A 17216-nucleotide genomic window follows, 5' to 3' on the forward strand; every position below is an offset into this window, starting at 1 on the left:
TGTGCCAAAGATGGACCGTATGTTTAGTCGGCCCTACCATGGCCCTCTGGCGGTTTGTGTTATACAGTGCTCAATTAAGTTCCCCTACCCCTAGTTCAAGTCTGTCAAGATGATAGGCCGGATCAGTGTGTGGGACATGTGTCCATTGGTTTATTACGGTCATCTGAGATGCCCAAGAGTACATTTGTATGTTAGGTAGTGCGATGCCCCCGTCATACCATGAGCAAAATAGTTTGGTCATCGCTATCCGGGCCGGTTTCTCATTCCATAAGAGTTTGGTCACCTCCGTCTCAATGGCTCGGAAGTAGGCTGGATGGACTAGGAATGGGGTATTCTGTAGGGCATATAAAAATCGGGAAGTGCCATCATTTAAAAAAGTGCTGCTCTTCCTAGAAGTATCGGTGGCAGGGACTGCCAGTGTTTGGTGTCTCTACCCAATCTCTTTAGGGATTCCAGCAGGTTTAAGATCATAAAATCCTCCGAGTGAGATGTAATGTGGATCCCCAAGTATTTGAAGCTGTCTTCTACTATTTTCACTGTGCAGCCTTTAGGCAGTCTTGGAGGCAGACCATGTAGGACATAGAGTATGGATGTACTCCGATTAATGGTATATCCTGAGTTTTTTCCATAGGCCTCGCAAATATGCAGGATGCTGTGTAAGGAATGATAGGAAGAAGCCAAATATAACAGGAACTCATCAGCATATAGGGATGTGCGATCCTCGCAGCTCTCTGTCCAGCGGAGCCCGCGAGTAACCGAATCTTGTTTTATCCATGCCGTGAGAGGCTCCAAAACCAGTGCAAAAAGCAGCGGTGACATTGGGCATCCCTGTCTTGTGTCTTGCCCTAGCGGGAATTCCCTAGAAATGTGCCCATTTGCCACTACATGCGCAAGAGGTTTCGTGTAGAGTAATCTTACCCATGAGCAGAATCTAGGTCAAAACCAAACCGTGTGAGGACTGCAAATAGGAATGGCCACTCTACTGTATCAAAGGCCATACGGGCGTCAAGGGACAACACCACAGCCTCTTCCTGTATTGTGTGTTTACGTCCTAGTACATTAAGGAGCCCCCTTAAGTTTAGGGCTGTGATCTTGCCAGGCATGAACCCTGACTGGTCAGGGTGGATCAAGTTAGTGAGGTGGGGTGTGATTCTATTTGCTAACACTTTGGCCAAAATCTTGGCTTCTGCGTTGTTTGGGGAGATGGGTCTGTAGGAAGCACAGTCCCGGGCTGGATTCCCTGGTTTATGTTTGGCCACAACCGTTGCTCTTCTCTGATCTTTAGGGAGTTCACCTCTTTCTAAGCAGGAGTTGTACATTTTCAATAGGTAGAGGGTGATCGTAGTTGTGCTTTTTTAAAATAGTTCGATAGGAATGCCATTTAGTCCTAGGGCTTTCCCCGACTGTATGTTTCCCATTGCCAACGTTAATTCCTCAGTAGTGAGCTCTGACTCCAGCAGTTTGCTATCATCTTCTGCTAGCTTAGGGAGGGGGATATCTCTGAGAAACAACTCTGCCTCCTCTTCCTGCTTTATCAAGACTGCTGGGGTATATACCTTGGAGTCGTGGAGCTCTAATGTGTCTACTATAACTTGGGGATCCATTACCATCACACCCGGCACGGGCTGGAACTCTGCCACCCAGCGGCTCGCACGATCCCGTTTGTCTAGCCACACCAGTGCCGGCTGGCTTTATTTCCTACTTCTTATATGGTATGGCGCGTGGTTGTCAGCTGGGTTTTAGCATCTTCCTACAAATATTCCTTGTATTCCTGTTTTTGAGCTGGAGTAGATGCGTATTAATGTCGGAACAGTCATGGGAGTGTTGCGCTTCTAGTGTTTGTAGCTCGTGTTCGCGGGTCGAAACCGTGTGTGCCTTCTCTCTTTTATAGTCCGTAATTAAGGAGATAGCTTGTCCTCTTAGGACCGTCTTCTATGCTTCCCAGAGAATATGGGGCGATGTGACCGATGCCCCCACGCTCCTACTGCTGCCCGCTTTGCTCCTGTGCCCGCCTGCCTGCTGATTGCTCGCTAGGGCAACCCAGCCGCTGCTGAGCCGCCCACCCGCACCAGACTTTCCCGCCGCTGCCTCCCTGCAGCCCGCCCCCCGTCAGCCCATTGGCCGCCCTGCTCCCGCCACCCAGCTGACCCTCCCTCCCGGCGACCTTCTTAAGGAGACCTCGCCTTCACCTCGGGAGCGACCGCTGTCCCTTACCCAGGCCTGGTCGCCCCCATGCTCCTCCTGCTGCCTGCTTTGCTCCTGTGCCCACCTGCCTGTTGATTGCTCGCTAGGGCGACCCAGCCGCCGCTGAGCCGCCCGCCCGCACCAGACTTTCCCGCCGCTGCCTCCCTGCGGCCCCGCCCCCCACCAGACCATTGGCCGCCCTGCTCCCGCCACCCAGCTGACCCTCCCTCCCGGCTACCTTCTTATGTCACCCCCACGCACGCGCAGCGTTGAGGCGCAGCGGGCGCGCCGATTGCGCGCCAAAGGCAAGCCCGTCTGCGCCCGTCCGCGCCTGGACCGTGCCCAGTGCCAGGACCCCTGGACCCCGCCGATGCGAGACCGCCCGACAGACCTACAACGCCGCCGCACTCAATGCCGGCCGGAACCCCGCCTGCTGCCGGGCCACCCCGAGACGCATCCACGGGCCCTTCATCTGCAAAGCCTGCAAGTTCACCTGCCTCCAAACCTGCACCGCACCCACCAAGCCAAGCACCAGCAAGACCCACCTCAAGTGCATCCTGCTCAACACCCGCTCCATCCACAGACACGCCATCGAACTCTGGAACCTGCTCGACACAACTTCACCAGACGTCGCCTTCCTCACGGAAACCTGGATGAACGCCTCCTCTGCACCCGACATCGCCATCGCCATCCCAGACGGATACAAGATCACCCGGAGGGACCGCATCAACCGGACCGGAGGAGGCATCACCATCGTACACAAGAACACCATCCGCATGACGACCGACTCCAACGACACCTCCGTCGCAGAGCACCTCCACTTTCAGATCCACGCCGACCCAAAGACGACGCTCAGAGGCACCCTCGTCTACAGACCCCCGGGACCACGCACACAATTCAGCGACGACATCACAGACTTCATCAGCCCGCACGCCCTCCCCTCCGCTGACTACATCCTCCTAGGGGACCTCAACATCCACCTGGAGAACAACAAGGACCGCAGCACCGCCGCCCTGTTGGACAACCTCGCCAACCTCGGACTCAAGCAACTGGTCAACACCCCCACCCACTACGCCGGCCACACGTTTGATCCCGTCTTCTCTTCCAGCAAGCACATCACCTCCAGCCACGCCACCGGACTCCACTGGACCGACCACAGCTGCGTCCACTTCAGCTTCAGAAGAAACACGACCCACCACCACCCGCAACAGGTTCCTCACAGGAGCTGGAGCAAGATCACCGCCGAGCAGCTCACCACCTCCCTCAGCCAGAACCCACCCGCCAGCACAACGGACCCCAACGAAGCAGTCCGCAACTTCACGCAGTGGCTGACCGCCTGCGCCGACGATCTCGCGCCACTAAAGAAACCTCCCAGCAGACCCAGAAGCAAGAAGGCCTCCTGGTTCACCGACGAACTCAAGGACTCCAAGAAGAACTGCCGCACCCTCGAGAAAGCCTGGCTCCGCGACCAGATCACAGACAACATAACCGCCCTCAAACACCCCACCAGCAAGCACCACCAGCTTATCCGCATCACCAAGAAGAAATCTCTGAATTAACGACTGGACAATAACTCCCACGACAGCAAGGAACTCTATAACATCGTCAAGGAGTTCTCCAACCCCAGCACCGGCAACAATGACATCACTCCTTCACAAGATCTCTGCGACTCTCTCGCCTCGTTCTTCCACCGCAAGATCGCCGACATCCACAACAGCTTCGACGCACCATCCACGCACCCTACCGTCGAACCAACGCCCCCCACCGCCACCCTCTGCACCTGGACCACGGTGACCATCGAAGACACATCCCGCACGATGAGCACCATCCACTCCGGATCTCCAACTGACCCCTGCTCCCACCATGTCTTCAACAAGGCCGAATCCACCATCGCACCCCAACTCCTGAACATCATCAACACCTCCTTCAACACCACCACCTTCCCGGAGAGCTGGAAGCATGCCGAGCTCAGCGCCCTATTGAAGAAACCAACAGCGGACCCCACCGACCTCAAGAACTTCTGCCCCATCTCGCTCCTCCCTTTTCCTGCCAAAGTCATCGAGAAGACCGTCAACAGACAGCTTGCCGCCTTCCTCGAGACGAACGGATCCCTCGACCCCTCGCAGTCCGGTTTCAGAGCCAACCACAGCACCGAGACCGCCCTCATCGCAGCCACCGACGACATCCGAGCCCTGCTCGACAACGGGGAAACAGCGGCACTCATCCTCCTCGACCTCTCTGCAGCGTTCGACACTGTCTGCCAGCGCACCCTAGTTCAACGCCTAAGCAACATCGGTATCCAAGAGAAGGCGCTGGAGTGGATCACCTCGTTTCTTGCCGGAAGAACACAGAGAGTCCGCCTCCCCCCGTTTCGATCCGAGGCCACCTAAGTCATCTGCGGCGTCCCGCAAGGATCATCACTCAGCCCCACTGTCTTCAACGTCTACATGAGACCTCTTGCAGCCATCGCACGCCAGCACAACCTCAACATCATCTCCTACGCCGACGACACACAGCTGATCCTCTCCCTCACCAGAGACCCCGACACCGCCAGAACTAGCCTACACGAAGGGATGAAAGACGTCACCGAATGGATGAAGAACAGCCGCCTGAAACTGAACTCAGACAAGACGGAAGTCCTCATCCTGGGACCATCGCCCTCCGCCTGGGACGACTCCTGGTGGCCCCCCACCCTGGGCACCACTCCCAAGCCAACAGACCACGCACACAACCTGGGATTCATCCTGGACTCCTCCATCTCGATGACCAGACAAGTCAACGCCGTCTCCTCATCGTGCTTCAACACCCTACGCATGCTACGCAAGATCTTCCGCTGGATCCCGACCGAAACCAGGGACGGTCACCCAGGCCCTCGTCACCAGCCGACTGGACTACGGAAACACCCTCTATGCCGGAACCACAGCCAAGCTACAGAAAAGACTCCAACGCATCCAGAACGCCTCCGCCCGACTCATCCTGGACATCCCCCGACGCAGCCACATCTCCGGCCACCTGACAGACCTGCACTGGCTCCCCGTCAGCAAGAGGATCACGTTCAGGCTCCTCACCCACGCACACAAGTCTCTCCACGACCTGGGCCCCAAGTACCTCAACGACCGCCTGACCTTCTACACGCCCACCCGTCAGCTACGTTCTACTAGCCTCGCCCTCGCCGCCGTACCACGCATCCGAAGAGCCATCGCCGGAGGCAGATCCTTCTCCTACCTGGCGGCCAAGACATGGAACTCCCTCCCCACCCACCTACGGCTGACCCAGGACCATCTCGCCTTCAGGAGACAACTCAAGACCTGGCTGTTCGAGCAATAGCAGACCCCTTCCCTCAAGCGCCTTGAGACCCTTCCGGGTGAGTAGAGCGCTATACAAATGGTATGATTGATTGATTGATTGATTGATGGTTAATTTTCGTCAAAGTAGTGTTTCGTGGCTGTGGACAAACCTTTCCAAATGTTGGGATTTTTGAGATAGCCCGGATAGATCGGGAATATACAACGGTGTGTGGAGGTGTACTACGTGAATTTGGCTGATATGGGGGAATGATCTGAAATTCCCGGTGGTAAGTGTGTTATCTCCACAAAGCTCCCTACATCATCTGCTGATGACAAAATGTGATCTTTTCTAGAAAGACTATCATGGGCCCCTGAGTGATACGTGAATATGGCGTGCATGCGGAAAGTGAGAACGCCAAACGTCCACGAGGCCTATTGTCTCAAGAAAGTTCATGAGGATGAGAGTTGCGTTAAAGTCGCCTCCCAATATAAGCTCTCCCTCTGGGAGACAGAGCAGAAACGCGCCGAGAGCTGGGAGCGCTACCTAATGAAGTGCAGGGGGGAAATACACTGTAACTATGTTGAGCGATTGTCCCTCCCATTGGCAGGTAGTAGCTGCAAAGCGGCCTTGATCATCGGAGTATGTATGTTTGACTATGAGTGGGGACTGTTTCTTAACCAGAATCCCAACCCCTCGGGAGCTTGTAGAGAATTTAGAGTGCACTATTAGTTTGAAGCCCCATCTGTCGAGGGCCTTACATGTGGTGCATACTAGGTGGGTTTCCTGCAGGAGCACCACTGCACGCGCTCTCCGTTTAAGAAATTGTAGCACTAAGCCTCTCTTTACTTTATCTCCGAGGCCATTCACATTCCAGGAAATTAATGTCATGTGTGGACTTTCAAATAACTGGGTTAGGGTGTGTGGTAACGTGTGACATTAGGACTATTCAAATCAGAGCATTGTATCTGACGTATCAAGTGCTGTCTCACACGGTCCCCTGTTGCTTCTGGCACACCTAAAATGTGCACATTATTGCGCCAGAAGCAGCCCGCGAAGCTGGCTCTTGTTGTCTCTACTTCCAACACTCTGGTGCTCAATTTACGGATATCCGTATTAGTGTAAGTTCCGTAGCGACAGTGTCTATTCTAGACTCTAGGAATGAGTGTACCTTGTTAAGCGTCGACATTATGTACTGTAAAGTGACTTCTTTGCTCGCCTTCCCAGTGTGTTCCTCAGTGGGCATCTCAGCATGCTCCTGCAGCTCCTGGCTCAATTTGGCACAAGTGTATTTGTCCAGCTTGGTTTGGTACACGACACGCTGACCCCTACCTCCCATGATTCAAAGTCACAGTTTAGCGGTTAGATTTGTGATGAGCAAGGGGGTAGTACTCACCGCTGCCTGCCAGTGTGTAGGATAATCACACGCGGCCTTTCAGGTTTCCTACCCCAAGAGTAGCTTCTCATTGCGCTCCCGTTAGCAGGCTGTGGTGAGTGGAGGAGTTGCATCGATGATTATCGTAGTACGTTAGTGTCATGTTCTGGACACATCGTCATTCTTCCTTCTGTACTGAGGTGTCACGGTGCAAAGTGTGTATTTGGTGGACTCTTCTGCCCTTATTACTCATGCACTTCCCAAATATTGCACCTTAGTATTGTGGTGTCCTGAAGGTTGTATCTAGCGGCCTCTCCCCCTGCTCAGGGTGCGTAGCGTTCACTTGAGTTCAATGGACCTGCCAGGACCTTCCTCAACAAGCTGGTCGCAGTGGTGTTACATTCACTTTAAGTGTGGTTACTACCCACGTTGGAGCTCATGCTGTATGAGTGAGTAGCGGGTCATGAGAGATGCCTGGAGCACCGAAGCCGTCACTGGTGGTTATGCTGGACTGGTTCCTCTCTCCTCCACATTGAAACCAGCGAGCGGCGAATGAATGACGCCATGGATGATGCCTCCAGCAGCTCTGGCAGCCGAGTGCGGTCCCGTAATGCTAGTAGCCCTGCCGGTGCCCGCGATGGCACCCGTGATACCCATCAAGTTAGAAAAGACGGCTGCTCTCTTCAAAGGTGCCGATGCGGTCAAGACCAGTGTCGGGTCACAAAGGGTGTCTTGCGCGCTGCAGCCTGTACCTTCTAGCGTGCAGGAGTAGGCCGCGCACAACCCCCGGCCAAGCAAGTCAAGGCGCTCCTCCCTCTCTTCCACTGCGGGTCCCGGCACTCTTTGATCGGATGCCGCCACATACTTTATCACCAGGGACTCCGGCAGGCAGCCACCCTGGTGTTCAATACCGCATCCAGCCAGTACGCACTCTGTTGTGGGCCGTCAATGCAATCGTGCTGCACCTGGGGAGGTGTGAGAACAGTTCTTGATTGCCCGGGCCAGCAAACCCGTGAAGTTTGGTCACATTGGTAGAGAGAGGGGTTAGCTTTCAACGCAGACCTTGAGCAGATGGATCAGAATATTGATTGTGTGGCTAACAAGCAGTTTGGTTGGTCACCTCCTTTGGGGATTCAGGAGAGGTCAACAAAGGAATGTCCGCTTCCATTGCTGAGGTACACTGGGTTTTTCTGCAGGAGACACTTTGAACTGGCTTCTAATGAAGAGAGTGATGTTTAAGGCACTTTGTACATGCCATCGCATCATCCAGGGCACGGGCCCTTCCTATTTGAGGAATTTTCTCACCTGTTATATGCCCGCACGGCTCCTTAGATCGAGTGGGACTGGCTTGCTGCTAGTACCTAAGGTTAAGAAGGCAAGGATGGGAGGTAGGTTCTTCCGGCTTCTGGTTGCCCAGAGTTGGAATAAACTTCCTCTGAGCCTCCGGATGGAATCATCCGAGTTGCAGTTCAGAAAGGATCTTAAAACTCATCTGTTTTCATGCTAAATATGTTTTACTGATCTGGCCGAGGTTCCTCGGCTGTGCTTCCTCCACTTACCCTAGCGCGGGGACACGCCGGTATGGCGTAACCAGGCACTTTATAAATTCTTTGATTATTAATATTTGTCCGGCCACCACTGTGGTAGTTCCCTCTACTTTGTTAACCACCATAGGGTAGTCCAGATCTTTTGGGTTCCAGGGTCCTGGCTACTGTGTTGTAACAGTTTTTTTCTTTTTTTGTGTTGATTAAACATGTTGTCTGCCTATGATTTACAGTTGTCCTCCTCCAGTTTGTGCTTGGGTACATCCCATACTGTACTTTAGCATTGCGAGTGGGACGAAGGGTTAATGCTGCGATTACTTGCAGGTAATAGTATTACCTGAGTCCTTCTCTCACCGTGATAAATTAGCCTCTCCCTCCCTCTCTGTCGGCCAGTCTAACTGTGTGTGGTCATGGGCTTGGTACGTGAAAGGAGATAAGTAGGGTGGAGGTTTTTGTTTTAGGCTTGAAGAAGATAGTGAAAGGAGGCACAGGGGCCCCATACTTTAATTCATCGCGGCAAGAGAAGGACTCAGAATAATACTATTACCAGTAATTGCAGGATTACTAACAAATACACATAAGAACACATCTAACTCAGACACTCCCCTAAAAATGTCAGAGAAGACTAGGTTTAACATTTAGAACCTTATACTATATTACCCAGAGGCCTCGGGTATACCAGCCTCCCGTGAACCAGGTGTTATATCGCGGCACAATGTAGAAATATTAGAATTCATTTAAAATATGAGGTCACAGAAATACTCACTGAGGTTGCATGATATTCGGCTTCTCATAGTTAAAACTGAAAAGAGAAATATGAAAGAGAATGTTTAAGGTTATTATTCAGAAGTGGCCAGCAGCTGGTCTGCAATTACAATCTCATTAATGTTTTTATGCATGTAATTTAGTTAGAATTTTTTTTATTTCTCACTAATGCGACACAACTTAAAGAAACAATATAGTGGTGTAAGAACTGGGACCACCAGTTCTCCGGGGGGTAGATTGGCTCGAGCAGGAAGGCAGCCAGGGGCTTACGTGTAAAGTAGCTACTCAACACACTTATCCACTGAGACAATAAGTGGGCGCAATAATGGAGACCACACCAGTATTTGTGATTGAAAATCAAGGTCTTTTATATAAGCTTCAGATCAAAGCAATTCGGGCATTAGCACTTCATTAGCATCTTATTAAGGTGTTTCATTAAAGCGGTACATTAGGCATTCTCATCAGGTGAGCAAAACATCAAATAACACAGCCTGTTGCATTATACTCTTCAGCAGGCTAAGGGGGTACTTTCATAAACCATGGGCTAACATTTCAAGAAGCAGTTATGAACATTTGCTCTTGTAAATATCAACAGTTCAATACCAGTAATCATGTCATCGAAATATCAATGGAGTAAATCAAGCAGTATCGTAACACAACCCCCTCAGGATTCATTGAAGCCCGCCCCTGCAATAAATTCAGTACAGGGCAATGATTCACAATTTAATTAGCAGGCATGACCAGTTAATTCAGAACGAGCCTGTCTTCAGGCATGCACAGTTAGTCGGTATTGAGGAGCCTTTAAGTTTAACCACGGCCTCCCAGTCATTAGAGGCTCCCTGGGGCCAACGGGGACCTCTCTCAGTCCTCCCCGGGGGAGGGGCGAACTCGGGGCCTTGACCCGCCTTCCGCCCTCCTCCCCTGGGGTTACCTGTTATTTTCGGTCCTCAGGGGCCCTTGCGATGGCTTCAGGGGCAGGCTGAGTGGCTTCGGGCCTTCCAGGGCCTCACTCGGCCTGGTGCGGTGCAGGGAGCAGATGCGGGGCACCGGCGCCGGGAACGAGTGAATTTAGCATGGGGGCAAATCGGAGGGGGCTCTCCTGCTTCACGACCCCTACGCGACGAGTCACAGCTTGCCTTGGGTGCCGGGCCTTGCTAGAAGGGCTCGGCGGTAGCAGCCAATGGCTGCACAGCTTGGGCGGGGGTGCGGCCAATGACGCGGCGGCGCTCCCGCTCACGTGATGTGGGTAGCCCGGCTTCAGGCCTAGTGCGCAATGAGCGGCGGCCCTCTCCTGGTATCCGGGGGCACCCGAGGGGGGCACAATGCTGGTGCGGGCCACAACAAAGCGGCGGGCCGGAAGGCAGGACACTTGAGGCCTGACGAGGCCTGAGGAGAATTCCGGCGGCCCTCTCCTGGCACACGGGGGCCGCCGAAGGGCAATCTTGGCGTTTCACGAGGCGCAGCAGGTAGGCGCTAGAAAGGCTCACAGCGCTTGATGAGGATCGCGCCTGAGGGGGCTTTCAGCTCTCCCGGAGGGGCGCAGCAGGGGAGAGCTTCTGAATTCAGGCAGTCTTTGACCCAGCGCTTGGAAAGGGGACAAATTACAGGGAGGCAGGGCAAAGTAGGCCCAGATGGAGGCAGGGAGTGCGCAGAGCATCACAAGTCCAGTACCTGGTCGATCCCCCAGCAGTCTCTGGTTAAAGGCAAGTAGTCTTCTCGGCGCTTGGATGGTTCTGCGCCCTTATGAGTTGGGTTCTTGAAGAAAAAGGGGTGGGGGGCTTGAGTTGGAGGCTGGATAAATTTCCTCAGGTCACTGAAGATGGACCCTGGGGTTACCTACCTTTGGGCCAGATCAGGGGGCTTGTCTAGGATACCTCACTCAGCTTAAGAGGCAGCACCTAAATCCTGTCACTCCCAGTGGCATAGGTTCCTAACTAGGCCCTCCCGCCTAAATCTCCTGCGTGGGTTCCTCAGGTCAATGATGCCCCAACTGACTAAAAAAAGTTCCCTCCCTTGCTTAAGTATGCCCAGGTCAGGTGACCACACTCTAAGGCGGCAAAAATAAGCTCCGCCTTTCTTCTGGAAGGTTCCAGGAGCTTCCCCACTCTACCTATGGACAGGGAATGGCAGGCTGGCATTGCAACAATGTATGGGGATCCAGCCAGCTCCTGGCAACTAGGGTGCTACACTAAAAGTCCACGCTGCAGTAGCAGGGGCCAGTGTCAGCCATGTTTGGAGTAGAGAGCACCTGCACCCTAACATGGATTAACCATAAAAAGGTGCCCGAAGACCTAAGGGCCAACAAAAAGAAGGTGGGAAAAATGAGGCAAGGGCGAAAAAAATAGGGAAAGGCCACCCTAGGGTTGACAGGTCTAACATGCGCCCCCCCCAGCCGAAAGAGGGGAGAGCTACCCAACCTCTAGGGAGTTCTCGTCGCTAAGGCGGAAAAACCGGGAGAGACCGTCAGCATTGGCGTGGTCAGCTCCGGGCCGATGTTCCACCCTGAAGTCCATCCCCTGTAGGGAAATGGACCACCTTAGCAACTTGGGATTTTCGCCTCTCATCTGCATGAGCCAGCAAAGGGGACGGTGGTCGGTTTGAATTAGGAAGTGAGAGCCAAAAAGATATGGCCTCAGCTTCTTCAAGGCCCAGACCACAGCGAAGGCTTCTCGCTCGATGGTACTCCATCGCCGTTCCCGAGGGAGGAGTCTTCTGGAAATGAAGGCCACAGGTTGGTCTTGGCCATCATCGTTGAGTTGCGACAGCACGGCGCCTACGCCATGCTCTGAGGCATCTGTCTGCACGATGAATTCTTTTTGGAAGTCCGGAGTGGCCAGCACCGGAGCAGTGCACATAGCGCGCTTCAGTGTTTCAAATGTCTCCTGGAAAGCAGCCGTCCAGATCTTCTTGCGTGGCTGCTTTGTGGACGTCAACTCGGTCGAGGGGGCCACGATGGTGCCATATCCCTTGACGAATCTGCTGTAGTAGCCAGTGAGGCCGAGAAAAGCTCGGACCTCAGTCTGAGTTTTGGGGGCTCCCAGGCCATGATGGTTTCAATTTTGGCCTGGAGGGGCTGCACCTTACCTCCGCCCACCAGGTGTCCCAGGTACACGACAGATCCCTGTCCAATCTGGCATTTGCTAGCATTGATGGTGAGGCCAGCACGTTGCAACGCCCGCAGCACCTCCTGGAGATGCTGCAGATGGTCCTCCCAGGTGCTACTGAAGACAGCTATGTCATCCAGATACGCCGCTGAGAAGGACTCCAGGCCAGATAGCACCTGGTTCACCAACCGCTGGAAGGTGGCCGGAGCATTCTTGAGTCCAAAGGGCATCACTCGAAATTGGAAGTGGCCCTCGGGGGTGGAGAACGCTGTCTTCTCCTTCGCTCCATCGGCCATGTCAATTTGCCAGTACCCGGATGTCAAGTCGATGGTGCTGAGGTACTTGGCTGCTCCCAGCCGGTCAATCAGCTCGTCTGCCCGTGGCATCGGGTGAGCATCAGTCTTGGTGACAGAGTTCTACCCCCGATAGAACAAATTGCAGCAAAGGTGCACCACAAAACACAAAACAGTAAGTGCAAACAATATCTAAGCAAAATAACAAGATATTCCTCAGAAATGTTGAAGTTCTTCTTTGAATCTTTATTTTCAAGAGGCAATAAAACACATACAGCCGACGCGTTTCGTCCCAAACTGGGACTTCTTCAGGGCTTTAGATCAGTTGGACGTCGCATATGTGGGCGAACAAATGAGGAAACGGGGTCCAGGGGTCACCCTGGTTTTGTGGTGCACCTTTGCTGCAATTTGTTCTGAATTAAAATTCCCTAGGGAATAGGCACGGTGATGATGGGTGCCATTCAGTGTGCACACAACCCCCTTGATTAAACTTAAGGGTTAAGATACCTCACGGGGGATAGTTAGTCAGGTGCTTACTCTAGGCAGGGTCCATCATTTATTTAGTGTTTTTTCTACCCCCGATAGTCCACACAGAACCGAAGTTCTGGTGTGGTGCTCGGCGGGGCCGCTTTCGGCACCAACACGACCGGACTAGCCCACAGGCTGCTGGAGGGTTCTATCACCCCCAGCTCCAGCATTTTGGTCACCTCACCCTGGAATCTGTTCTTCACCTTCTCGGACAGCCGGTAAGACTAGGTTTTCACTGGCGGACTGTCCCCTGTGTCCACATCATGGGTACACAGATGTGTAATTCCAGGCAAGAGGGAGAACAATGAGGCGTGCTGCGCCAATACCTGGCGGCAGTCCCTCTGTTGTTCTGGGGTCAAGGATGGGGAGAGGACAACTCCCTCCACTGAACCATCCTTTTCCTGAGCTGCTAGAAGGTCCGGAAGAGGCTCACTCTCCTCCTCCTCGCTCCCATCCGTCACCATGAGGAGAGAAAGCTCCGATCGCTCATGGTGAGGTTTCAGGCGGTTGACGTGGAGCACCCGATGGGGCTGACAGGGGGTCTTCAAGTCAACGATGTAGGTGGTCTGGCCTCGACGCTCCACAATCTCGTACGGACCAGTCCACCGGTCCTGGAGGGCACTAAGCTACCCAGGCTCCATGACCCACACCTTCTGTCCAGCGTCCAACTCCACTGTCCGAGCGTTGCGATCATACCACTCCTTCATGACTGCTTGGCTAGCCTCTAAGTTGTCTGAGGCTTTCTTCCACAGCTTGGCTATCTGGCTGCGGAATGCCAGCATGTAGCTGACAACATAACGGGGAGGCTTTTTCGAAGTCTTCTCTCACCCCTCTTTGACAAGACTGAGGGCTCCCCTAATGGGATGGCCATAGAGCAGTTCGAAGGGGCTGAACCCGACTCCCTTCTGGAGTAGCTCGCGGTACGAGAACAGCAAGCAAGGGAGGAGGATGTCCCATTTCCGCCTCAAGTCTTCTGGCAGGCTCCGGATCATCCCCTTCAAGGTCTTGTTGAAGCGCTCTACAAGCCCGTTAGTCTAGGGGTGGTAAGGAGTGGAGAACCGATGGGTCACCCAGCACTCCTTCCACATGGCCTGCATGTAGGCCGACATGAAATGTGTGCCCCTGTCCGACACCACGACCTTGGGGAATCCCACTCGGGTAAATATCCCCATCAGGGCCCGCGCCACTACAGGTGCAGTAACGGTCCTCAGAGGGATGGCCTCCGGGTACCGAGTGGCGTGGTCCACCAACACCAAGATGAACCGGTCTCCCGCTGAGGTCGAAGGGTCCAACGGCCCAACGATGTCGATTCCGACCAGCTCAAAAGGTGTCCCGACCGCCAGGAGTGGTTCCAATGGGGCCTTCACTTTGGTCCCCGTCTTGTCACTTGCCTGGCAAGTCTTGCAGGTCTTGCAGTAGGTGTCAGAGGCAAACCTAATCCTGGGCCAATAAAAATGTGGGACTAGCCTCGCAAAGGTCTTGTCCTGGCCCAGTTGTCCAGCCAAGGGTATCTCATGCGCCAAATCCAACAAAAAGGTACGGTAGCACTGGGGGACCACTAAGGCCCTCGAGGATCCATGCACCGGAACCTTTGGCTCACTGTACAGGAGGCAATCCTCCCAATACACGTGATAACTGCCGGTCTCTTGGTTGACCACTTGGGCTTCAGCCTGTCGCCGCATGCCTTCAAGCGTGGGTCACTCCTTCTGCGCCCGACAGAATTACTCCCGGGTAGGCCATCCTTCCACATGCCACTCGGCAAGGGTCGGCAAGTCCCCCACGGGAACGACATCCACCTCCACGGACTCCGGGGGTACCTCCGCGGGCTCCCCATCCATCACACGGGGTGTGTCCTCCACCACATTCACCTCTCCATGACCAGCATTGGATTGGGCCGTTGTCTCAGGCTCCAATCCGGGTTGAGCTTCTTGCCGGGCAGCCATGGACCGCGTGACTATGCAAGTCCACCCTGGTAACCCCAGCATCTCAGTGTGGGCCTTAAACGCCACTTCCTTCCAGGCGGTATGTTTCAGGTCGTTACCTAGCAGACAGTCCACAGGTAAGGCCGGGCTGATCGCAACTCTCAACGGGCCTGACACTCCTCCCCACTCAAAGGGAACTTGAGCCATGGGATAGAAGCTCATACTGCCGTCAGCCAACACGGCCGGACGGTACACATCAGGTACTACCTGCTCAGGGGACACCAGCCGCCTCACTACGGTGGTCATGCTGGCTCCTGTATCCCTCAGAGCGTCCACCTTCTCCCCATTGACCTTGACCCTCTGCTGGTACTTAGCAGTATTCGATGGTAAGGGTGTCACTGGGACCATCTCTCTATCCCCAAGTGAAACCAGGGCCAGGCCTGTCCACTCCCCTTCCTTATCTAGGGGCAGCTCCATCCCAAGCGCTACACTAGCCACCCCGGGAATCTTGCCACCAGTGGGGGCTGGGGGTCGTTTGCGACACTGGGCATCTCCCTTGTAGTGTCCGACCTCTCTGCACTCATAGCACCGGACCACTTTTGGATGCTGACTCTTGTCAGGGTAAGTGGGTTTTGGGGAACGGGTCTGAGGTGGGGTACCTACTCCTCTCCCAAACTGTCTAGTTTGTGGGCCTCATGAGTCAGTCAGTCAGTCACAAACCACTTTATTCGATTTAGATTAAAAATCATAAAAGCATTCTACAATTTCATCACAAAGGCAGACAAATTCATAAACACATACAAAAGCATCAATCAGTGATAATTTCATTAAAAAAAAAAAAAAACACATGATATGAGGAAACAACAATAATAGCGGATTAATACACATTATAAAAATACATCATAAAAGAGAGAATACTCAATAAAATAGACATTTTAAAAAGAAAACCACATCCATTTCATTTATGTTCACAAGACACCAATATTTACATCTTTAAGTCTTTTCCTCCTGATCCTAACCGCAGCAACAAGATAGTTGGCCACGCTAAACATGGCCAACGTAGAATCCATTAATTGGAGGTACAGGAGAGCAGGTTTTGCCTGAAGAAAAGCTTTTTCCTTCAATACTGGTACAAGGTATTTCTGTCTGGGCTCAATAAAAAAATTACAAAATAGCATAAAGTGCATATTATTTTGAGGAGAAAAACTATCACAGTTACAGACAGGGGCATCTTCCTCCTTAAACCAACCGTGACTGTCACACAAAACCGTATAAATCTGGTTAAACCTAAGTTTAACCAGAAGCCACCTATGAAAGGGGATAGTGACAATAGTAAGGTACGGTTGGATGGTAAGACGCGTGATAGTCAGATAGTGGGCTCTGACCGTGGGCTTGAGTAGTTGGCATTCTTCCCTCTCCACGTTTTTCCTAGTTATAAAGTTGGCCTTCACCCAGGCTAAATCTAATTTCTTAAGATCCTGAGGAATAAGAAAAATATCAGGGCGACCCAGATCCAAAGAGCACTTCTTTATATGTGAAAGCCAATCTATACTTTTGTAATTATCCAGTTTTAAACAGTCCGCCAATATTTTATGATTAAGGCCCAAGTTTTTATTTGTCCAAAGCCTTATCCATAATAGGATAGGGGCCATAAGAAGGGTGTCCGATATATAGCCCAACCCGACTTCCTGGTGGACTGAAAACGTGGCTGTAGATTGGGGGAGCCCTAAGGTAGAACGCAGGAATCTATTTTCTTCCCTTTGTAATGATTCACTATTTACATAGCCCCACAGACCAGAGCCATACCTGGCTATTGCCACTGATTTTGCCCTGTACAAGTTAAGTAAAGCACCTGTTGGCTTCCCGCCCAGTCTCCTAGCAAAACTTAAAATAGCAGTTGCTGAGCTTCTAACCGCCTTAGTTTTAGCTACAATTTGCGGAGCCCAACTTCCCTTATTATCAAAAATTACACCCAGGTATGTAAAAACTTTAACATTGGTGATCACGTCGCCATTACAATAAAACTGCCTGGAGTTGTTTTTACCAGCCCCAAAAGCCATGACGTGTGATTTGGAGTTGTTTATTACTAGGTCTAATGATAGCATAAAATCATTAAAAGCATTTAAAAGTTTTTGTAGACCTATAGGAGTCCGAGCTATTAAAGCGGCATCATCCGCGTACAGGAGAACCGGAATACGAGTTTCCCCTGCACGCGG

The 17216-nt window shown here is 52.7% G+C and overlaps 1 protein-coding gene across 1 annotated transcript in view; it reads right to left on the reverse strand.

Annotated features, from left to right (window-relative positions):
• The window catches only part of LOC144773693 (histo-blood group ABO system transferase-like), a 128254-nt gene that overhangs the window by 43725 nt on the left and 67313 nt on the right, over nucleotides 1–17216 (reverse strand). The window contains exon 4 of the mRNA XM_078658841.1: nucleotides 9155–9202. Coding sequence (XP_078514967.1) covers nucleotides 9155–9202 — 48 coding nt within the window. The remainder of the gene's footprint in view (nucleotides 1–9154; nucleotides 9203–17216) is intronic.

The sequence above is a fragment of the Lissotriton helveticus genome, chromosome 8 (genome assembly GCF_964261635.1).
Source record: "Lissotriton helveticus chromosome 8, aLisHel1.1, whole genome shotgun sequence".
In the NCBI taxonomy this organism is placed as follows: domain Eukaryota; kingdom Metazoa; phylum Chordata; class Amphibia; order Caudata; family Salamandridae; genus Lissotriton; species Lissotriton helveticus.